Source organism: Parus major, chromosome 15 (assembly GCF_001522545.3).
Source record: "Parus major isolate Abel chromosome 15, Parus_major1.1, whole genome shotgun sequence".
Lineage (NCBI taxonomy): Eukaryota > Metazoa > Chordata > Aves > Passeriformes > Paridae > Parus > Parus major.
In genome coordinates, this window is record NC_031784.1 from 4,281,676 (window position 1) to 4,306,267 (window position 24,592).

Consider the following 24,592-nt stretch of genomic DNA (forward strand, 5'->3'; position numbering starts at 1 on the left):
TGCAGCAACAGGAGAGGAGATTGAGTTAATTATTGCAGTTCATTCCTTGCTATTACCATCCACTACTGGAGCTTGACATCAGTCCTATCACAGTGCACAAGGAGCTGTTACAGGGCTGTGACAAAGACTAGCACTTAAGAGTAGAAATCTTTCCAAAGATCTTTAGAGGACCAGCAGTCAAATAAGCCCACATTATTTCACACACTGAAAGGGTTTTTGCATTTTATAGTAATACTGTAAACAAAAGATTAAAAGTCAAAATATTGTACAGACAGAATGACACTGATAAATACAAGGTTTGGAAAAAGGCAAAAATAGCTTTTCCTTTCCTCTGCAGCATTTTGTAAAGGAAGAGCAAGTTTGTTTACAGGGGAACAAGAGGAAATCTAGTCCTAAAAGAAAAACACATCTTTGTTACTTGAGGTGCTACAAACTCTGTGACTGCAGTGCTGTGAGTGGAGGGTTCATGAACTTGCTGCTGGGGGTTCCTGTGGGGTGTGGACCACTCTGATTTCAGTGTAGCTGGAGCAGGGGCTGGCAGTTACTAAAGTGTCCCTTGGATTTGGATCAAAGACAGGTTTAAATAAGTGATAAATTACACCATAACTCAGTGTCACCCTGCTTTGGAAAGCAGGTAAGATATGTTAAAGAACAGCACACAGCGCTGTCCTGAGAGACTGAAAAATACCATCTGCTGCCTTTCAGCCATGACAATTTAAGGAAAAGTTCCTAGATGATTCCCAGTGTATTTAATTAATTACCAATTGCATGATTTTAAAGTAGGTATCACAAAGGTCATTTGCAGTTTTAATCCCAGCCTGTCTCTGTTGTGAGGCTAGAACTGCTTCTGGGGTTCAGAAGGGCAGAAAGGAATAAAACCCCACAATGAAGAACATTAATTTACTGGACTGTCATCTCCTCTCTCCATTCCTTCCCTCCCTCAGACTCTGGGAGCCACACAGCACCAGGAATCCAGCAGTGCCATGGCACTTGTGCTTGGATATATCCACACAAGCCATGGCTGGCTCCTGGGCAGTGACAATGCTTCCAAATGAGACACAGGCAGAGGCAAAAATCAGTGATTTCCTGCACCACCTGAAATTCAGACTCCCAAAAATATTCTCATTTTTGAAATTATGGACTGAAACACTTTTGTGAACTGTTACACTGGGGCCAGGCAGCCTGGCAGGGGTTACTCAGTCAAATTTTGAAAGATTTGCATAAAAATCTTAGGAGATATGAGAAATGTTTTCACATTTGGATACGTTGAGGTACAGAGGTTATGTGCTGTGGCAGACACAGCTGCTTTTGCACTGGCACTCTTCTAACTTCCTTTTTTTTGTTAATGAGCACAGAAATCTTTAGTGAAATTGCATCTGGAGTTACCGAGAAATGCTGCTGCAAACGAGATGGTGCCTCAAAGATGACAGGAAAATTCTGCAGGAAACTTAACAATGAATTGCTAACTCAGAAACAAAGGATAATATTTTAACCACTAATGCCCTAAAGTAACATCAAACATATATATTAATGGCATAGTGACAACTAAAAGAAATAACTATTACGTTTCAAATTCCTTCCAAAACAGATAAAGTGACAAAGACCTTGTAGAGTTACACATAACAAGCTTGGATGCCCACAACTACTACTGGTTTAGCAGACTAAAAACAAAACATATTGCACAACAGTTGATATGGGAACAGAGAACGTTGGGCTTGTACCCCGTTACCAGGACAAACCTTCTTCCTGCTGGGAGCGGTCCTGGAGCCTGGGGAGCCTCAGCCAGCGGGATCCCAGCAGGGGAGGCTCTGGAGGGATGGAGATGCTGCCCTCCCATCCTTGCAGAGGTGTCAGAGCAGTTCCACCAGCAGGACCTGAAAGCAGAACGTGGCCCCAAGGAAACATCTACAAGAGCTCGGTACAGCGCTGGGACGTGAGAGTGGCTCGACAGCTACTTGCAACATGCTATTACCCATAACTACACTGGCAACACAGGCACAAAATAAGGCAGTGGGTTAAATTAATCATAAAATTGTTAGAAAACATGCAAAAATAATACTGAGTTAAAAAAAAAAAAAAAAAAGCTTCTTGCCCCTCGTAGTTTTTTCCTCGTAAAAATGCGCATAGTTCCACACCTTTATGTTGAAATCCAACCTTTAAAAAACCCCAGAGTAAAAAGCCCCGAGTGCCTCAGTTGTTGTTCTCTTTGGTTGTGATGGTGACCAGCTGCTTGGCAGCCTTGGCGATGTCGTAGGCGCACTGGATGACCTGCTGTGTCACCAGCTGGATGTCGGGCGCGGGGCTGGGCTCGGCGGGCAGCGCTTTCCTGCACTCCGACTGCAGTCTGTAGGCACTGGATGTCAGCAGGCGCAGGGAAGTCCTCACCAGCTCCGACTTGGGCTTCTGGGAAGGGAAAACAGACGCTGGAACAGGCAGAACAACACAACCTTTTAATTAGCCGGGAGTGCTCACAAGGGTTCTTTGATGCGGGGCGGCTGTGGACAAGCCCTGCCTTCCCCTCGTGGCACAAGCCGGAATTTCTCCTTTCAGGGTGATTCCCAAAGGCTGCCAGGCAGCAGGCAGGGAGTTTTGCTCCATGCCCTCCCTTAGGAAGTTACTCATGCACATTTCTGGTGCCTGTTTACTGTCCCAGCCCACGTCCTGGCTGGCAGGAGGGGACAGCATGTCCAGGACGACTGATGCAGGCGGGACAGCAGCCTTGGCTCTTTCCTCGCAGTTTTGGAGAGGTGAGTAAGACTTTACAAGAATTCAGTCGTGGGGATTTCACTCCCTGAATCTGCTGTGAGCAAACAGATCACTTTGATGGATGGATAGCAGATCTAAAGGTGGCTGCAGGAAAGAAATGCAGGCAATGGCACCCAGATGGAAAAGGGGGTGATGAGTCTGGTGAAATTCCCATATAACCACACAACTCTTCATGCCACATCCAAGCACCTCCAGTTTTGTGCAATTCTTAAAGAGTTTTACATTCAAGAGTTCAATTAAAGGCCTGCACTCACACTTTAGCCCCTCCCAGTTCCCATGCTAATAAATACACAGGTCCATCATAACCCCATCATTTCTCTCTACCATTTTCATTTTGAAGGGAAATAATTTCTGATTTTCATTCTGAAGGACACATGAGGAACAAGGCTGAAACCGTTCTGATGGTGGCAGGTACTTACTTTTGGGAACAAAGCTGCCATTTCTGTCACTGCCACATGTATTCTCTCGGAGCACGGTATATAGCTGCAGAAAGATGCTCTGGGTTATTCATTTTGTAGAGACTCCCTTCCCTCTTCCCTGCTCAGTGACTTATTTTAAAAACAACCACGTGGCTTCACAAAAAGCAGGAACTTAACCAACAGTGCAAAAGTATTTCTTAGATTTTCATTGTTCTTCAGAGTTGGTTTGAAGGAATAACTGCCCATACTTTTTATGTAAAACATTGTCAGGAATGTCTCTGTTTGTGTGCAAATTCAGAACACCAAGATGCCTTCTTGGATTAATTAATACCCAATAAATAGACAAGGCAGAGTTCTCACACATGCATCCCCAAACTACCAACTGCATTCACAATCTGTGGGTTCTAGACTAAATATTCACTAATTCTGATGAGTTAGTTCATAAAACAAAGGCAGATTCCATAAATCCTCATAGATTTCACTTCTGATTTATACACAAAATGAAAACTGGTCTCTTCAAAATAGAACTATTTACCATAAACTGCTGTGAATAGTGCAGTGTTAGTGTGCTCTCTCACAGTTCTCATTTCAAAATACTCACTTTTATGCTTCAAAGATTCAATTTTAGTGTTAGTTCACATGATCCAATCTTAAGCAAGAGAATCTCAAAAATCACAAAGCATTCAAGAAAACTATTCAGCATGTGTGGGTTATGGTAGGTCAGTGCCCTTTCAAGCAAAAAGAGCCCCCAAACCCACCCCCACAGTCATTATTTATTTGATCTTCTTGCAACACCAAAGGTGCAAAAAAATCAGTCACTTGCAAATGCACTGAGAGAGAAGCAACACACTGGGGTCACTTTGGCAATGCAGGAAAATTGCTTTAAAAGGAGTATTTCCATGTGTCTCAAGTCACATGAGTTCTTCCAAATAAACTAAAAGTGGAGAGAGGTCTTCCAAGTTCACTACAATTCCTCTTCTGCTGTGGAGTTAATGAATAATCTGCTCCCTGCACCCTATCTCTTTAAAAAGTCAATTTACTGATTAAACCCTTCACTAACAAGGCAGAGAAAGCTCTGAGAATAACCTGAATGAGACACTCAGGTGAACAACACACATTTCATTGTATGTTCTCTAGGTCAGCTGCAAAGTTTCCAGCGTGGCCTGGAGGAATGGTTTTAGTTTAATGTCTAAACACTCACTGTGAGCTTGTGAGATGCTCTGACACTGTGTTGGGTTTGCACACATTCCAATGAGACATCAGGAAGATATTCAAGTAGTGACAGCTTGGAAAAGGAATCCCTCATTAGCAGTAAATTGTGTTAATCTCTTCCTCCAAGCCTGACATTTGTTGGCCAGGGTTTGAACCTGGGCAGTTCTGTTTTAAAAAGCCTATCACACAAATGTCACTTTTATTTTAGGCATTAACAAACAATAATTTGGTCAGGTTGGAAGATACCATATAAGCACATATCGTTTTTTTATGGATTTGGGATACAAATGATCTCATTTGACCCCCAGCTGTATAAACACTTGAGGGACCTCAGCTGTCAGGTGTGAATGTTCCACCTTGAGAATGTGAAACTCCTGCTGCTTTTGCAATGGCAGAAAGAAGGAGCAACTACGTGTTTTGTTCATAAAATCACAGAATGGTTTGGGTTGGGAAGGACCTTCAAACCTCAAAGATTTCTTCCTTAAGGAAGAAATTCTTCCCTGTGAGGGTGATGAGGCCCTGGCACAGGGTGCCCAGAGAAGCTGTGGCTGCCCCTGGATCTCTGGAAGTGTCCCAGGCTGGGATGGATGGGGCTTGGAGCCACTTGGGCTAGTGGAAGGTGTCCCTGCCCATAGAGGGGGCAGAACAAGGTGGGCTCTAAGGTCCCTTCTAACCCCAACTGTTGTGTGATTCCATGAGCCAACAGAGTTGTAATTTAATTTATCTTGACAGACAATAAAAAAAGGAACAGAGAGAGGAGAATACACCAGAGCCAGCCCCAGCTCCAGGCTGTGGTTCTGTTCACTGGTAACCACTGGGAGCTCAAGGGGCTGTGCCACACCCCTGGCCTGGAGGGGCTGCCTGCAGTTCCCTCATCCCCTGGAGCATTTCATGCATCGCCTTCCATGACCCCGTGTGGCCAGAGTGGGAGGGAAAGAGGCAGCAGAGAGAAGGAGAAAGGACACTGTGCCTGGGAGGCAGGGACAGAGGCCAGAGTACCAGGAGGCAGGGCCGGGCTGCTGGCTGGTCAGAGGCTGCAGGGGCGCTCGCTCAGCCCCGGGGACCCGTGTGCCGAGGCTGTGTCTGAGCTGGGATGTGCCCCCACGCTCCAAGGGCCTGCTCAGCCCATGGAGCACAGGGAGAGGGATGGGAGAGAGTGAGAAACAAAAGGAAGAAGGGGTTTCATTAATAGATGATATTCTTGCATCGTATTTTTAACTCTCCAGTTATCTATGCAGCACATGGTTTTTCTCTACAGCGTTCCCAGCACGAGCTTGGAGGATGTGTTATTACATCCTCAAGTATCTCATTTTGGTAAGGAAGCATTCCCCTGTGTTAAGGAAGCCAGGGAAGAGGAAAACAAAGAACAGCAGCTTCCTAGTTGGGTGTTTTGCAAGGTAACACTCATCTAAGCATAGGCAAACACTTCACTCCATGTGTGGTACAGAAAACAAAAATGCAGCATAACAGATTTCTTAGAAACCTGATCAATTCAACAATGAAAGCCAGGTATGCTGCATTGTTTCCTTCAGTGATTTAGAAAAAATTCACATACTGTATAGTGTGATATACATAAAAACTACACTCATTTAAAGCTCCTCTGTGTGAAACAAGCAACGAGAGATTGCACTGGAAAAGGTTACGCCAAGGGCAATGAGCTCAGCATAAACACGGCAGAAGTCGTCACTCGGCGTGAGAAGGAGAGGCCACGGCCGGCCCTGCTAAAAATAGCAAAGTACAAGAAGGAAAAAACACAGAACAAAAGTGGCCCCATTGTTGTGCACTTCTCTGAGCGAGGCAGGAAGTGAGGGCTCAACACAAACCGCTGCTGCTTCTCCCAGGCACAGAGGGCACCGAGCTGGGGCCACAGCAGAGCCAGATCTGCCAGCCTGCAGGGCCAGGTTTGCTGGAGCCCAGAGCGTTCCAGCTCCAAAATGTGCTCACACCTGGGAATTTGTAGTTTGGATTTACAGCCTTCTACAAAGCTGTGGGGGGAGCACCACCTGATGATCAGCAGGGCAGTATCACTCTTAGTCACCCACAGCTATTCTGGAAATTGTTCTGGTGGGCCAGAATTTCCCTGAGGGAGCTGAAGCTGCTGCAGCCTCATGTGCTCAGTCAGTGTTCTGCTTATTCAGCTGGGTCTGTATCTAAAACCAATAGTTGAAAATCCTTTTGCTGGTACACAATTTGTACTAATACTTCAGTAGGAAAGCCAAATTCTCTCTCTTTCACAATTTGCTCCAGAAGCAAGGCTTGGTGTTACTATCATGTTCTGCAGGGTGTAATTACCTATGGACATAGAGGGGTGAGGATCCAAGAAAACCTTGGAGTGAGTTTTGTACAACACATTTGATTTGTGTCTAATACCACACTCATTTTGCAGCAGGACTTGCAAGTTAAGGGCAGGGCAGGCAGCACTGCAGCCAGAAAAGGGCTGGTGACTTGACTCCAACTTGCCCTGTGGCACTAAGGACACCAGGGAACACGACAGACCTACAACATTTTACAGGTGTGAAATAGCAGGGCTGTATTTCACTTTCACCTGTGCTACAAGGTGAAAATACCTGAAGAATTTCCTTTGTTTTTTCACCAACTCCAGAGCTTTTCCAGCACTCCCTCCTTACCTGTCATGTTTGTTCTCCTGTGCTGCTCGCAGCAGCTCCTGGATGTTCTTGGTGATCTGCTCAGTTTTCCGAATCACATCTTCTGTACTGGGCAAACTGGAGCTGGGGGCTGAGTCTGTGTCCTCAGGGATGGAGCCCTCCCCCTGCCAAATGACGCTGCGCTGCCGGCCCTTCCTGCCCGACCTGCAGGGGAGCAAAGCAGGGGTTGGTCTGGGGCCAGAGCAGCTTCCTGTCAGCCCCAAGCTGTGTCAGCTCTGTCACAGCACCTACCCCGGCTCCTCCAGCTCCACGGGGGTGGTGGGGTTGTCGTAGTCGCTCTCAGACACGCTGCTCTGCTTCTCCAGCTTCGAGCCCTGCAAGGAACAGATTTACTTCAGCCTGTGCAGGAAAGAGCAGCCCTGGGCTGTGCCAGAGCCACGTCCTGTGCACGTGGATTTGCTCTTTGCACAACAGTTCCTGCAGCAGACACTCCCCTGGAGCTGCTGTGCCCCTCTCCCCACGCCAGGCTGCTGCTCAGCTTGTACCACTGCCAGCCCCTGAACACCCAGCACGGCAGGACAGACAGACAGACAGAGCACAGAGTCCTTCCCTGCCACTGAAACTGCCCCAGGGACACACTCTGACAGGCCACCAGAATGGTGAAGCAGCACCATGAAACAGCAGCCTGAATGGTGAATGAGAACCACTGGAGAGGGAGAGAACCCCCAGAGAAAAAGAGAACCCCAGATCAAGAGAACAGAGCAGAGGCAGAGACCATGCTGGGGAGGCTGAATGCAGAGTGGAAAGCAACTGGTGGGAGGCTGGCCCTGGGAAGGCCACTGCAAAATGGGAGCCCAAAACAAGGGCTGAAGACTGTGGCAATGGGAAAGCCAAAATAAAGTCAGGAGACAGAGATGGGGGAGCCCAAACTGCACATGGAAGACCAAGGGCACGTACGGAACCGATGAGACCCAGAGCTCATTACAGTTTGGGGGCCAACACAAGAGTGGTTAAAGCCCACTGCAAAGTGAAGCCCAAAACAGGGTGGGAGGCTCAAGTGTGAGGAACTGAGGCCCATTGAATGCTTAATATTGGTACAGAGTTGGAAGACCAAAGAAGTGAGAGTTGTGCCCCAGAGCATGGGATGTAACAAGGGCAGGAAGCCCAACCATCAGAGTAAAGGGGCACAGAAGAACAGGGTCAAAAGGAGGATAGGGGCCAACTCCAAAGTGGAAGCTGAAATGAGAGCAGGAGGAATGCAGGGAAGCAGAGGCTGGATTGAGCTCTGCAGGCCCATTGCAAAGTGGGAGGCTGATCCCAGAGCAAAGGCTGAATGAAGGGACACCAAAATGAGCTTGGAGGCCAAATCCTCAGCACACATCTGCTTCCTCAAGTTTTCTAAAAACTGCAAAGCTTCACCCAGGTGCTGAGCACAGTGTGTCTGGTGTCAAACACACCACAGTGCTGTCACTCTGATCACAGAACAGCAGCTCAGGGTCCTTCACAGCCCTAACATCCCTGGCTCTTACAGGAACCCTGAAGTCATCCTAAGGGAGTCTTCAGGCTTAAACTGTAAGGGACACCTCCAATCTGCATCCCTGACCCAAACATTTAGGAATCTGCTTACCAAATAATATTTCTGCCTCGAGGACAGACCAAAAATGTGACCAGAAACTGGTTTTCACTGAGATTCAGTACATTTGTTAAGCATTCATCTGATCTTAAACCCATCAATTCTTAAGTGAAGCACCTGGAGTTAGGAACCTGTTTCAATTTTAAAATTACTCTGCACAGAAGGAAAAACCAGCATTTTTTGAACGTTCCTCTCTCAGGACAGCTGGTAAAGATCAGTTGTAAAAGTGATATGTATTTTGAAGATAAGAAACTACTTTATGTACAGTCTGACCTTTCCCCTCTCCCAGGTGTACAGAGACAACAATCCTAATAGCAACAAAGCTATACCAACAACAGTGAACAATTACAAGAAGAGGATACCACAGAATCACTAATATAGAATCAGTGTAGAATAAAAACAATCAACCAAACCCTCTGCAAGTTTCCAGTACCAGAGAGCAGCCAAAACCAGATTTCCATTTGGCCAAGCAGGATATTCCCTTCAAAGTTTTTTCTTCTATACCTACTTGCAAATCTAATATTTTCTGGACTAACATGTCCAAACACCGTACAGTCAAAATAAAATGGGGACAGAAATAATTAAAAAGAAGGTTTTGTGTCCTGGCAGAGAGAGACCAAAGTAAACATTTAAACCCCCAGATTTGTTATCTGTAAGGCAAACAAGTCAATCAGGACCACCTGGATTGGTGCATGCCACTGGCCCCCAAAGAAAGCAGCTTTGAAGCTGGGCCTCATGCAGTGCTTTTAGTCAGCAGGAGAATTGTACATTGGCTTAGAAATATCAGTGAGAGCCTGGAAAATCACTGTCCAAACAGCAGCCAGCTTGTCTTGGGGCTGTTGTGCAGCTGAACAAGTGACCTGTGCGTGGTGTTAAAGGCTGAAGATGTGAAGTTAGAGAGAGGCAAGAGCTCAGAGCTCGTGGCAGCAGGAATGGAAGGGAGGAAGTTCTGCTCCATGCAGGCTGGAAGGCCAGGCAGTGAGAGGGGGAAGAGAGAGGATGTGGTTCTGGGGAGATTGGCACCTCCTCCAGGGAGAAGACCGATTGGGAAGGTACTTAACCCTTCGTGTGCTCTCATCCCTCGACCAGGAGAGCGTGGAGGGGAAGGAAGGTAGAGATGAAGAGGAGGTCACAAACGCACTCCTCCCGATCTAAAAATGGGAAACAGAAAAACCAAAACCAAAACACAAACAAACTCTTAACTGAAATTAGAGGAACATTCTTAAAACTATGGAGATGACATAAAGCAAGAATGATGTTGAGAATCTGACTTAGGCTGAGGGGACTTAATTGTTTCAAAATACAATTGAATTCATGCCCATTCTAATACTGAGATTCCAGAGGTGCAAAATTCCATGGAGAATAAAAAAAATTCACCACATGCCAAATTAACTAACTCCACACAACAAATCAATGCTTCAGAACTGCTACTGCTATCCAAATTTCCACCCAAACCAAAGGACCTCTACAAAGCACTGTCACATTTTGCAAACACTGTCTCACACAGATGAAATATGACATTTCTTGCTGCCAGAACTGCCATCATATCAACATGACAATGCAATTTAAAATGATACAGATTTCATAGCTTAAATTAATTTCATTGAAGGTGGAGACTGATTCTCTTGGTGCATTCAGCTGTCTTCTGTGGAATGTGCATGGAATATTTGCCCTCCATCATGCAAAAGGTAAGTTCAAAATACATTTTAAAGGTCTTAATGATTTAATTGGAAGGAAGTACAAGACATCACTACCAAGAGGGAAAGATATTGTCAAAAATCCACACATTTTAAATCTGTGTCTGAAAGATACTGTCCTGTATTCCAGCCCACAGGGTAATCTAAGAAGGTGAAACAAAAAATTATCTGTGCTAATTAATTAACTGCTCTTGTTAATTAAATGCACTGGCGTGTGTTGGGTCACTTCTGTAAAGTGTGAACACCTCAGTGCAAAATCCCTCTGGCCAACAGAGAAATCCCTCTCCACATCACACAGGAAAATACTAAACCAGAAGAATCTTCTTGACTGGCAGATCTAAACCATCTCCAGCCTCCAGCTCCAAACTCAGAATTAGAAATTGGTTGTCTGGGGAAAATGTTTCCATTTTATTTTATTTTTGTAAGGTGGTTATAAAGTTCCACATATTGGTACTGGTGTGTTTATCTCCAGAAATATATTAACTTTACCTACTTTCTTGGAATAGTATTTCCCCTGCCTTCCTGCTTTTCAATTACATATTGATATTTTATATATATATATATATATATATACACAGTGTGGTTAAAAAACCAGGTGAGCAGAAGCCAAAAGCTCCAGTTTACATATCCCAGAACTGTTATAGCTTCTGCTTTTCAAACCATCAGGCTCCTGCAGACATGTTAATACAGCAAACATGAACAATTCTCACAGATCTTATTCCCCCTGGTTTGTTTTTTTTTTTCCCTCTGAGGCAGAAGCTGAGTGAACGAGCAGAGCTGGAAGAGACAGGAAAGCTGAACATGAGAGGCAATGCAGAAGCAGCAGCAGTTTTACTCACGTGTGGAGGGAAGGGCTGCAGCCTGGTGATGTTTTCTTCTGGGTAGGTGACCTCCCCCATGGGCAGGTAGGGCTTCTGCCCCGAGCCAGTCTCGTACATGGACATGGGCCTGCTGCCCCGGGCCGACGGGCGCCGCTTTAGGGAGGAATTGCTGCTGGGGTCTGGGTACTCAGAACCACTTTGCACCTGATAGATATTGGTTGTGGCCTGTCTTCTGAGGTTGGTATTTTCACTCTGTAGCGTTTGGAGCTGAAAGAAATGTTTAGCAGTGGGACTTGGTTTCCTAAAAGCAAGTGCCGAAAGCAAAGCGACCGCGCGACACTCGCTTGTCAGCAGTACTAGAAAATCCAGGTACTGCTGGCTGGGGGTTCATTTCTTTTTCAAAATCTACTTGACTTGCTGGGTATGAGCATAGAAACACCTTTGTTCCAGATCTGGAACTATTTTAGGTGCTGATTTCCAGCAGCTGCTGGGATGTAAACTAAGTTAGATGTTAAAATTGGCTGTTGTAGCTCAAAACACATGACCCGCTCCCTCCAGCCTGCTCTACTGGCACAGGAATCCTGGGATAGAATGAGGCTGTGGGGGAAGGACTGCCAACACAACAGCTTTCCAAGCAAAGGGATCCACTGCAGCAGCCAATACAAGGACTTAGAAGACTTTAACATAAGGCCAGTGAAATCTGACAATGCCAGAACTGCAGCACAGACACCAGAGGCAGCACAAAGGGACTTGAGCTTGCTCTGCAAAGCAAGGAGAGAGTTTAGCTTATGAAAATTAGGCATCAGCCACTGCTATCTAAGAAGACAACAAGAAAGCATTTTAAAGCTTTTTTATTATTATGTATTTATTTGATAGTAAAAATGCACCAATTCTGATTATTTTGTGGACTTGGAATAAGTTTGCTATATTAACACATCAGAAAAAAAAGATGCAGTGAAGAAAAACTGCAGAACAGCAAGGATTTCCCTTCTGCTACACCACATAAATATCCTCATCAATTCATAGGTCCCAAAGGGTTTTTTTTTTACTCTAAATGATTATATATGTCTAAAGAAACCCAATGTAAGTGAAAAGTTAATTCAATTGATGTGAGAGAAATGATGAAACCAGTACAAGCTATTGAAAGAGCAAGGAAACACCCTGAAATCTCCAATTCCAACAGAAGAGTTGGCACTCAACAGACAGGGATATTCCAATCTGCTGAGTTAGCTCAGCCTCAGGTGCAAACAGTTCCACCACTGCAAAATCCCTGCTCTGCCCCAGAACAGTGGGTCCACCCTACAGCCTGAACAACTTCCTCTACATGACTCTTGCAGCACTGTAATTATTTGGAAAACAGGATTTTAATGCTAGTTAAAGGGATTCATTTGAGGGGAAGCAGCCAGCCATTTCCAGCCAGCCAGACAGGATAGTGAACTCAGATATAAATTGTCCTTTACCCCACAAAAATATAGGTAAGTGTACAAACATAAAGTGTGCTGGCACTTGATTCCTCATTTTTTAAACCTGCTTATATTGAAGCAAGACAGGAAAAACACCCAAGACTTGCAACAACTGTCCTGTCACTTGGAAAACTGATGTCAAAGTTTTGACATAAGTCAAATCATCCTCATGATTTGTAGGCCTGGATCACCACCAGCACCACGAAAAAACAACATTCAAAGCATGTGTTGTACATAAATTTCTAGTCTCATGTCTGATTCCAAAGCAGCTTCACTTTAAAATGAGTTTTCTCATTATCCTAATACTGGATTATTTCACCCTCAGTTCCAGCAGTTTTATTCTAACAACTTCAGATACCCAAGAGCTGGAGGGAGGGGTTTCTCTGTTACCTTTTTCTGCATAATCCTCAGCTCATCACTCAGATTGATGTTCACTTTCATTAATTGCTGAATCTTCACCTCAGAAGCCACCAAGGCATTTTTAACCTGCATATATTCCTGGGCTGTCACTGGTCCATCTGACAAGTCTGAATCCAAGCTCTAGGAAAAGGAAGAGAAAAATACTTACAGCATTAAGAAGAAGAAAACAAGACCATGAGATTTCAATGGCTTTTCATGTACTTACTTTAAAGACATCACATTTCAAATGAAGTTTAAATTAATAAAATCCATTAACCAGAATAATTTGAAATCTCTAGAAAAGCAATCTGAAGTCAATTAGCTCCTCTAAAAACATCTGCATCAGCATTTCAGTGATCAAATACTGTTTTATATGGGTTTTTAAAAAAAATATGCAATAAATAACTGCAAAACTTTACAAGACAGACTGCTTAATATCCAGTGTGCATATCCCAGGGAAGATCAAAATAGAACCAACAGGTTTTACTGCCTTTGATGCCCTTCTGCATTGCTCCAGGAATGGACACTGCTAGTCTGCTGTATTTCTTCAGTAGGAGGCAGTAAATATTTGTGAAATACCATGGAATCACTGATTCAGAGCTTTTAGGCAGATCCAATTATTTAATCGATGCAATTAAATCTATCTTATCTCCAGCCACACACATTAGTTTTCTAAAGAGGCTTTTTTTTTTTTTTTAACAATAAAAATTCCTTAGGCAACAACATTTCATTTTAGAAAGTTCACAGACTATGAGGCATGATTACAAAATTAATTAATTAAAATATTGATTTTATGGTAATTTATTCCAAACACTTGGGGGCTTATCACTATTTCAATCCTACCTTCTGCCTGTTTGATTTAGCTGCATTTGTTTCCAGATCTGTATCTTCATCTGAAGCAACACTGTCATAATCAGGCTGGTCATTGTCCTGACTTTCACTGCTGTGCTGATTGCTGATTGATTTGAGTATAAGCTCCACATTTTCTGCAGATCAACACATGAAACACATACTAGTAAGTCTGGAGAAGAAATTGAAGTTCATACTTTGAAAAAAAAAAATAGTTTAGATCCACCAAGGAGGAATGAATCATTACTGTCCAAAACTTCACAGTTTTATGGTTTTGTCTTTTTATTGCTTTTAAGTGTTTAGGCAAGTTAAAATAAGTGGTGAGAATAATTTAGAAGCTTAATAGAATTCATACAAATGAAAAAAAATCAACAGGCTACATTGGACAAATGGATGTCAGCATGCAAATGAATAATATAGGGAAATATTAAAAGTTAGAAAATATTTTTTTTTTGGTATTTTCTCTCCAGAGGGAAAAAAATATATGAAAACAATATATAGATCTCTCTCATATAATTCAGCTCTGCTGAGGAGCTCTGGGAGTGATTAAACTAGTGAAGAAGTGCCTGCAAAGGAGCTGACAGGAAAAGCTCACTCACCTTTGGAACCAGTGAGAGAATTCCCCTGTTGTCTTCGTTTGGCATCACTTAAAATGTCTATAACCAATGTAGCAAACTCGTGGGCATTAAATCGAGCCAGTTTCTGCCTTCCCTAAATACAGAATAAAGCAGAGGAAAGAAAAGTACATCCTGTATCAGAAGAACAGCAAAGTTCCCAGGAAAAACTAAGACTACACACTTGGAGTTGACTGTTCAACTACATTTATTGCAAGAAGTGTGATTTAAATGTGAAATTATTTTAACCTCTTTCCAAGTAGATGGAACTGTTCTACAATAATGAACTGCAATAATGCAATATTACTTAGGCCTACTTAATTACCTGGGCTATTAAATAATTTTTACAGTGTTAAGATTTCATACCTGATTCCTGGTTGAGGAATATTCAGGATTTACAGGAAGAAAAGGGACAACAGTGGTCTCTGTCACGAGTGTGCTGTGGTTCTGAGTAGCAAGCCAAACTGCTCCAGGGAAAGGAAAAAAAAAAAAAGGGAATAAGCTTCCTGTACTGCTTGACAGTATTTCTTTGTCAAATAAAAGACTGCAATTTCAAACACAAACACAATCAATTCAGAGGAAAGCTTTTTCCCCAGAGGGTTCTCTACTTTGTGAAAAACACAAGATTTTTTCAATTAACATCCCCTTCAGGCAATGCAAGACAAAGAAACTCTCCTCAGCAGTAATTGCTGAATACAGAAGCACTTGAACAGAACACGAACTTGGATTGGCATCTTGTATGTAAAGTGACAATCCAGACTTGTTTTATTTCATTCCAGAAAGTCCCACTCACCTGCATCTGTTTCCCTTCTGTCGACTTCATCATACACATCCATGGCAAGCTCTTCAAATAAGTGGTTGCTTAGCTAAGGGTAGAGGAGAATTACAGTTTGAAAAGAAATGAAACACAGTAAGATCTCTGGTAACAGCAAATAACAAGAGAAAATGTAAGAGCACAACTCTGCTCTTTTCTCCAGCCCCTATAATCCATAGAAGTGCTCCTTTCTCAGCCTGCACAGGCAGCAGACATGGAAGACCACCCCATTTCTAGGTACAGAAAAAAACCACCCTGTTCTACATTCCTCCTTTCCTGGTCAATGGAATTTTTTTTTCTCTCCCAGCTGACCACAAAAAGACATTTTGTGTTTGGGGTGAGGCAGAGGCACTGTGGGAATGAGGTACCAAATGCAACTGGAGATGTGGACTTCAATCAACAGTGAAGGTTCACAAAATACTGGTGTGTTTCAAGCTGCTCCTACAGCAGGTGGGTGAAGAGATACTTGTGCTAGGGAGTCTGAGAGAGGAAGTGCAGACTTTGCCACATCTAGAAAAGGAGATTAACTTACAGACTGAAGCTTCTTCTTGGCTGCTTTTGCCAGTTCTGATACATCCAGACTGCTATGAAAACAAGAAGTGATCATTACATCTACAACATTTCATGGCTTCCAAATATCAAAAGTCTGCATTTTGATAACTCAGTGATTAAAATGTGACTTTTACCTTAAGCCCCCTAATATTTCAGTATTTTTTGCATTCCTTTTAACACACTGATGTTATTAATATTGCTACTATAATATCAGAATTAACATACTATTAAGCTTTCTTCCCCAACAGTTTTTAAATTTAAAATGGAATGATACCAAAAATTCTTTGGGATATGAATACCCACAGGTTTTCACCCACACAACTTTTAAGTTACTAAAGTTCTTCACAGAAATTTTGCAAGCAGGAGGTTGGACAGTGGTTTACTTACAGCCGTCTTATTTCCAATTGCACAGCAATAAAAGAGGAACAGGAACTTAAAATTAGTACTTGATACTTCTTATACAAATATAATTTCATTGATCACAACCAGAAGTAAAAGCAGTACAAAAATCAGGAAAATTCTCAATTGGTCCTTAAATTATTTCCACAATCTATTTCCTAGGAATTCCCCATGTGTGTTCCCTTCACAGAAATGCCTCACCTTCTCTCTGCATTTTAGTAAATACAATCAGCTTCTATAATTTTCTGATTTTGTTGATAACCCAATATTCTTTCCATGAAAAAAAAGCTTTCAAGATTAATAAAGGCACACATTAAAAAGTTAGAATGGCAACAAGTTTAAAAGGTGTTTCAGAAATGAAAGAAAACTTAATAATAAGGGGTTTTTTACTCTGATGTTTTCAGACATATGATGGAATCAGTAACTTACCTGTCTGCCATCTGAGGTATAACAAAGTGCTGCCCATTTTTGTGCTCTAGAGTTGAAAACAAATTGCACTTTACTAGGTTGGTATTGGCCTACAGTTTTTAATAATAAGCATCAGACAACACTAAATAATAAATCTTGCATATAATTACTCAATTTCCAATTACAGGAAACTAGGCAAGTTATGAAAGAAGGTTTCATGATTTCCAGGTGTTATCAAATATTCCAATTAAGGCTTATTAGTTTTATTGAAATTCCATTAAAAAATAAAATTAAGTTCTAACACAGCTACCTTTATGGTTAAAAATCTGCAAGTGTCCTTGTGTTCAAAATGCATCCACTTAACAGAACACTCCCCTGCTGTTGCATTTCAATTAGAAAAAAATACTTGGAAGTGTTTCTACAGCATATAAATAATATGCATTTGTGGAAAATCAGGAAGGAATTTTGGTTTTAATTTATGTCTCTTTAAAACCCTGCAATTTTATCCCAATTTTAAATGCATCACCCCTAATCTTGCATCTTATACTTTCTTTTGTTCTGTGTAATTTATACAACACTTGAATATTTGGCAGGGATACAACAAGTGCAGTGCACAGATATGACAGAGCAGAGTCTCAATGTCCTGTAGCTGGCAGTGACAGGTCTGGGGTGCAGGTGTTGTGCTCACCTGGTTTCCTGCCACAGAGGTAGAAAGCCAACCTGTCTGTGAGCTCGTACTGGATCTCCACCAGCCGCTCTGCCAGCTCGTGGTGCCCCCCTTGCCTGCTCACACACAGGGACAGGGGCAGTCAGTGACACACAGAAATGGTCAGAGGAACAGATTTAGTACAAGCCAACATTGCACGTGTTTGATGCATCAACCCATCACAGACTCGCAGCCCGGTTCCACCCGGTCTGACCCAGCCCATCTGTAAAATTCCTACAGCAATTCCCGAGCTGACCCTCACTCCTGGAGCCTCAAATTGCAGAAACTCTTCTCTAATTAAATTTCCTGTGAGCTGCTAGATTGGCACAGCCAATTGGCATCATAGCTGATGTCTCAGCCACCCAGAACACAGGCTGTGATCTGGTGAAAATACTTTTTTCTCATTTTTATTCATTCACTCCTGGAAAAAGTCTTATTAGCATTTAACAGACAAATTATTTCAGGACAGAAACATATCTTAGCAGGTCCATTGTGTGATTTATGGACATCATGGGCTCCTACCTTGCATAATCAACTGGAGTTTTCCCATTGGAATCTTGTGTGCCAGGATCAGCACCATAAACTGCCAACAGTTCTGCTTGCAAAGTCTGTCCTGCCTTAGCAGCAACATGCAGCGGGGTGTTTCCTTTCTCCTGCAAGACATTAAGGAAAAATATCTACTTAACCAACAGGTCTGAGTAGAATATTGAAATATAAAGTGAACCAGCTGAAATGAGCGTAAATAATATGAACTGGAACGGATTGTATATCAAAATAATGAAAAAAAAATTTGTTCCTACGGGATGAAAGAAGTTGGCTTGAGCTCCTAAGGAGAGCAGTCGCAAACAGGTCTCCAGATTCCCTGTCCTCACACTGGAATGGAGTTGCTGAAAAAGAAGCAGAATTACATTTAACACAGCAGCAACAACTGTGATTCAGCAGTTGTTTTTCAGCCATGCTTTGAGAAGCAAGAGTATGCAGAGTTCTCACTACAGCTCTTTTGTGTAAAGGGTTTTCTCCAAATTCACCTCAATTAATGCCTCTTAACCACCACCTCCAGTGATAACCACAAAAAAGGGACTTCAAGTTGAAGTCAAGCTTTATTTATTTATGTAGAAGTACAGGAAACCAGAAACTATTAAGCCAAAAGCAACCAAGGGAAGTCAGTGAGATTTGCCTGTGTTGTCCCAGGAGCCACTGACCTTGCTGAGATCCTTGGCAGTGACACTGTCGTCCTCCCGGCATGGCAGGCGATGCACAAACGCTAACATTTGATATTTAGCTCTGATGAACTCTGCTTTGTTGGGACTGCAAAGGGAAATCCAGGCAAGAAGGGAAAGGAAAGAAATATCAGAACTTTCATTAAGTAATATAGATGCTCCAGAAAAAGAAAACTTTCACAAGTGAAGATTAAATAAGAGCTTTGCATGTTGCTGGTGGCAGAGTTAGGCATGGAAAAATATTTTCATTGAAAAACAACTCAGTGCAGATTGTCTGACCATACAAAGAAAATGTCTGTTACATCCATCAAATATCTACAGACTGTAGCATGTGGTGTCTGTTTCTTAAAAGAAATACAGACTTTAAAATCATGCCAACTTAAGATCTATACTTACTCTATACAGTTATTTACATTTTAAAATGAAGCATCATAGTCAGGGACAAAAATCTCTGAAGTTTTATTTAATTCCTCAACCAAACTCCATTTTGTTGGCAGCATTCAGTTAACTGAAGCATATGACAAAGAAAACTCCTTTGACTAAAGTGCAAGCAAAGGTCCTCACTATTCAACAGAAATGAATAATTCAGAGAATTCAAGTACTATATTCCTATTTCTTCAATAAATGTAAAAAAAAAATACTTGGAAATAAAAAAATAACTAGCTAACATACACAGGTTCCTGTGGATTCCTTGTTGCCCTGTCACTGCTGAATAAAACAATCCCACCTCTCTAAGATAACAATTCTGCATTTCCCACTTACTGCACTTTATCCTGCGGGCTGGCCTTGCGCCGCCCGCTCATCACGGAGGCAGGGTCCAGCAGGGAGTGTTCCCAGATGGAATTAGCACCATTGTTGTACAGAGTTTCCACCATCTGAAAGCCAGAACACACAGATATTTTGCTGCTGGCTGCACTAATCATCTATCTGTAATTATTTTCAAGCAGCTATCAAGACAACAGATTCCCACTCTGTGTGCCAGCATCTGTAACCTGCTGGGATATCAGAACTGGGCACATGCTCAGGATGTTATGATGTGGAATGTAGTGAGAAACCCCTTCAAATTCTCTGCTCTTCCCAACAGCACCTCCAAAAGAAAATTCAGGTTGAAGCAGATGCACTGCAGAATTGTAGAAGTTGAAGTGACCTTCCAAAGCAAAGGCATCAAATTTAAAAGGCAAAGATAATTCTGACTTTAGTAATCCATCACAGCAAAACAAGAGAAACAAAATGAGAATAACTTAGAGAAAGCAAGCTTCAAAGGACCAACCCTATAAAAAAAAAGAAGTTTAGTGATTTAAATTACATTTAAAAATCACCATATCTGGTTTTAATGGAGGAGAACCATTTTCCTCTGTACCTGCAGCAGTGTTGGAGGCCACGGGGTGTGTTTGAGATGCCTCACTTGGGAGATGTGACGGCCCAGGCTCCTGTGCACGCTGCAGCACTCGTCACAGATCAGGATCCCCCTGTTTATGGATGCCCAGCAAGGATCTGCAAAAGAAGCCATCCATTTATAAACACAGGAAGCAACACGACCTTGGATTGCAAAAGCTGGGTCTAAACTGAGCAGCTCTGCCTTTCAACCTTCCCTGCTTAGCCACTGTGTGAGCCTGTGAATGTTACAGCCTTGCTGGGGCTCTGGATGCTGGGGAAATGGGAAACACCAGTCCTGGCACTCATGGAGGTTGTGGGATCCCAAGGACAGTGAGAAGATCTGCAGTGGGAATTTGGGAAAAAGCTCCACTGCTTGCAGTTCTTGAGAAAATACTTTTTAAACAGGACACTGAATTTATCATCACCTTGAAATGCTTTACTCATTATTTTGTGGACACCCACAAAAGTATTCTAGCAACAGTGCCCACCTGCTCTTTGAAAAAACTCTGGTTTTCTGGTGGGTTTTTGTTTTTTAAAAACTTGTCAAAAAACCTTTTTTAAAAACACCAAATCTCCACACATAAAGTTGCCACAGCACTCAGGCTTTTTCCCCTGCTACTCAGTTTTCAGTTCTATATCATAACATCTTTTAAATTTCCACTTTAAAAAATAAAAACACACAAGAGTGTCATAATAAAGAAGGATACATATGTGCCAAGTCAAAGGCTCAATAAAATCCAAACTTCTCAAGCAAAATAACTTCATTTCTTGCCAGATCCAAACTGAACCATCTTATAAGCAGCTCAGAAAGAAAACTGATGGGATGTGAAGTAGTAAATAACATGTATGAGCTATTATGTAGCTTCAAACATCAAAAGACATAAAATCAAGTAGGAATGGTACATTAGGTTGAAACAATAAATGCCCACAGGACTCCAAACAGGTCCCTTGGCTGCTCAGTGCTCAGTCTCCAGAAGAAATTCCAATTTCTGTCAGTGACACGTGAAACTCAACATGCCAGAACCCTGCAGGAGCAGGCAACTGAGCAGCCAGGCAGAGCTTCAGACCTAGCACATCTCAGGAGAATAAAAAAGGAAATCAAGATCTCTTATTTTGGAAAAATCTTAATTTCAAATGCAGGGATGAGTCTGAGGCCAAATAAGCAAGTACAAGGCAAGGCTGGTATCTGATGAGAGAACTTCTGAGTCCTGTCAGAACACATCTGGGCACTGGTGCATCACATGGAAAAGTCTCCTCTGACCCACACAACAAATGGACTGAATCCCTGCAAATGAGATGTGATCACAGCTGTGGTTTCTGAGCAGAGCTGATGACCTGGGTGTGCTGCAGGCAATGCAGGCAAACCTGTCTGAGCCATGTCAGGAGCATCTCCTGACCCACCAGAACCAGCCCAGAGCCAAATTAAAGCAGGTGAGACAAAAAAAATAATCAATTTGTTAATAAAACAAATTACAACAAGCACATCGAACTCCTTGTTATATCATTCTATTATTTAACAACTTTGACTTCCAAGAAGAAAAAGAATAGCAAGGGAGTGGGATGAATTCATGGCAACCTAATGACCCAAACTGAGGCAGCCTTCCAGATTAATGAGCCTGGTCCCTTCTTGTTAGAGACAGCCTCATCACACACGGATGGGATCCTTAGGGATCCTTTCCTTTGCCCATTCCCAGGCTGTTTGTGAGCATTGCTCTGCATTATCAACAGTCAGTACTGGGGGTTTTCTTTACTTCCACCTCAACACCCAATGCCCCTGGACATTTCAGGTTTAAATTCAATGCAATGAAGTGTCTGTCCTGGAATTTGGGTACTTTTTAAGAGACCTAATTATGGACTTGATCAGAATATGTTTAAGCCAGTACCAAAATACACAGAATCCCAGAATTACTGAGGTTGGAAAACACCTCTGAGACCACTGAGTCCAACCTGTGACTGATCATCCCCTTGTCACCAGCCCAGAGCACTGAGTGCCACGGCCAGTCTTTCCTTGGATACCTCCAGGGATGGAGAATCTAAACCTCCCTGGGCAGTTCCAAGGCCTGATCTCCCTTTCCATGAGGAAATTCCTCCTGATGTCTAACCTGACCCTCCCCTGGCACAGTTTGATGCTGTTCCCTCTCCTCCTGTCCCTGTTCCCTGGGAGCAGAGCCTGACCCCCCCCAGCTGTTCCCTCCTGTCAGGGAGTTGTGCAGAACCAGAAGGGCCCCCTGAGTCTCCTTTTCTCCAGGCTGAGCCCCTTTCCAGCTCTCTCAGCTGTTCCTGGTGCTCCAGCCCCTTCCCCAGCTCTGCTCCCTTCCCTGGACACGCTCCAGCCCCTCCATGTCTGTCCTGGAGAAAGAGGCCCAGTGCTGGACAAAGCAATTGAGGGGCCTGAATGTCCAGCACAGGGGTGGTCACAGCCTGGCCCTGCTGCCCTCGCTGCTTTTGATACAAAAGACAATTGGGGAGAAGCTGCAGGGCCGGGCGGGCGCTTTCAGGAACCTGCAGGGTGGTTCAAAACAGGAAGCGTGAGATGAAGACAAGGCCAGCAGTGGGTTTGAGAAGTGAGCTCCTGCCTCAGGATAGGAAGTACAGCACAAGAGCTCCCGTAAGATCACCTCGTGTCAAAGAAAACCCTCCACACTCTGCCGCAGAGACAAAGGGGGCATTGATGAGGTTCCAGGGGAAGCATTAATTAATGCAGGTGCCAGGCACACCCGCTGTGGTGCAGCTCCCAAGTCTCCTGACACAGCCCCCCTGCACCCACTGACAAACCCTCTGGTTTAGCTAAAGGAAAGGGTTGATTTGTTTTATTTACAAAAAGATTAAATTAAGATTTCTTTATATCTGTGGATAAGCCAGCGGATTTCTAGTAAATCAGTAAAGACCTGGCAGTGCTCTAATGTCACGATAAAAGGCCGGGTTACAGGATTACCCCAACAGTGATTCTGATACCCCGAGGAGCTTAAGGAACACAATTCACACAGCTTTATCTCCAAGTGAGAACACCCCAGATGTGTGAAAGCACAGATAGGCTACCTTGTGTGATAGGACAATTGCCTGTCAGAGACACACATTGCAATACATTCCATTTATTGTAAAAACAAATTTCTACAGGCATACAAGCAGAATCCCAGACTGGTTTGGGTTGGAGGGAGCTTAAAGCTTGCCCAGTTCCAATCCCTACCATGGGCACGGACACCATCCATTATCCCAGGCTGCTCCAAGCCCCTTCCAACCTGGCTTTGGACACTTCCAGGGATGGGACAACCAAAGTTTCTCTGGGCAACCTGTGCCAGGACCTCACTACCCTCACAGGGAAGAATTCCTTCTGTAAAAAGGAGAAAGTAACTTCCTGGAAGTAAATTTGGAATTTTTATCATTTTTCTAATCATAGCTCTGATATAATAAAAGTTGTTCTCCCCTCTCTCACATCCTATTTTCTACAGGTTCAAGTGTTATCTGCGTTACAGTGTTTTAATTAATTTCAGTACGTGCATAATTAATTAATTATATTGGAAGAACCTGCCCAGGACACAAACAGCAAAAACTAGAGAGACAGAAAAGATGTAGACAGAACAAACACACAGGGCTGATGAAATAAAGCAGGACAGTTTAGCAGTTTAGTTACAACAGAACTACAGATGGTCAGGAGATGCAACAGCTTTTCTAAAGATCTGTTTCCACAAGCTCCCAAACCGATCTGCAGTGGGATACGTGTCAGCCCAGAGCAGACGCTGCTCCCTGAGCGTGTCCGCGTCTCCAGACACCTCAGCACAACTTTCCTTGGAAGTCTGACACACCTACACCCAACCCCGGCCGTGGGACAACTCCCAGTTGAGCTCTCCCCTGCCCCTGGGAATACGGGAATGGATGAACAGCTCCGAGCCCAGCCCCGCTCTCCCCGTCCCAACTCCCCCCACAGAGCCACGGTCCCTTCCAGGGACACATTCCCATCCTCCGCCCTCCTCCCACCTTTCAGCCCCGTGACTGGAAGGTGGATTTCTGTCAGCTTTCCTCCTTCCTACACTGGGGAGCTCCGCATTTCCTTTCGTGCCGTTGGAGGTCTACAGGATGTTCCCCGGAGCTCCGTCCCCGCCGGGCTCGGGAGGGGCGGCGGTGCCAGCGGGACCCGGACACTCGGACACGGAGTTCTCTCCCAGCCCTGGAAGTGTCCCGGGCCAGGCTGGACGGGGCTTGGAGCACCTGGAAGGTGTCCTGCCCATGGCACGGGGTAGACGGGAGAAGTTTCAAGGTCCCTTCCCACCCAAACCATCCCGGCCCATCACAGGTGCAGCGGCGGCCGCTCCGGGGCGGTGACACCCCCGGGCCAGCGGCGCCCCCGCGGCCCCCGGCCCGAGAGGGGTCCGCGGGACGAGCCCGCGCGGTGCCGGTGGCGGTGAGGTGCCTACCCTGAGCGCTGCAGTCGGCGCAGACCTCGCTGCTCCTCAGGCGCTTCGCCATCGCGGGACCGGCGGCAGCGGCGGCAGCGGGGCCGGTAACGGGCCCCGCCAGCCCCGGGCCGGCCCCGCGCGTGCGCGCCGAGCCGCCCTGTGCCGCTCCGCATGTCGCCCGAACCGCCATCTTTACTCCTGGCACTGGCCTGCCTTAAACTGAGCTGTGGTTCAGCGGCGCAG

At 44.1% G+C, this 24,592-nt stretch overlaps 1 protein-coding gene across 13 annotated transcripts; it reads right to left on the reverse strand.

Moving 5' to 3' along the window:
- Positions 1 to 208: 208 nt before the first annotated feature.
- GIT2 (GIT ArfGAP 2) lies at positions 209 to 24,498 on the reverse strand. Of its 13 annotated transcripts, none has more exons than XM_015643520.3 (22): positions 24,368 to 24,498; positions 19,939 to 20,072; positions 19,341 to 19,453; positions 18,561 to 18,666; positions 18,159 to 18,245; positions 17,881 to 18,011; positions 17,341 to 17,435; positions 16,674 to 16,719; positions 16,233 to 16,238; positions 15,826 to 15,874; positions 15,273 to 15,345; positions 14,846 to 14,943; positions 14,465 to 14,576; positions 13,860 to 14,002; positions 13,008 to 13,157; positions 11,173 to 11,421; positions 9,698 to 9,787; positions 7,295 to 7,377; positions 7,025 to 7,207; positions 5,397 to 5,513; positions 3,186 to 3,249; positions 209 to 2,403 (listed from the first exon to the last, which is right to left on the reverse strand). In XM_015643520.3, exons 1-22 carry the CDS (start codon positions 24,417 to 24,419, stop codon positions 2,191 to 2,193), a joined length of 2,394 nt encoding a protein of 797 aa, XP_015499006.1. In that variant the 5' UTR covers positions 24,420 to 24,498; the 3' UTR covers positions 209 to 2,190. The 13 variants fall into 13 exon arrangements, with proteins under 13 accessions (XP_015499006.1, XP_015499005.1, XP_015499008.1 ...); XM_015643519.3 differs by having other exon boundaries at positions 15,826 to 15,877; XM_015643522.3 differs by lacking the exon at positions 16,233 to 16,238.
- Positions 24,499 to 24,592: the final 94 nt, after the last annotated feature.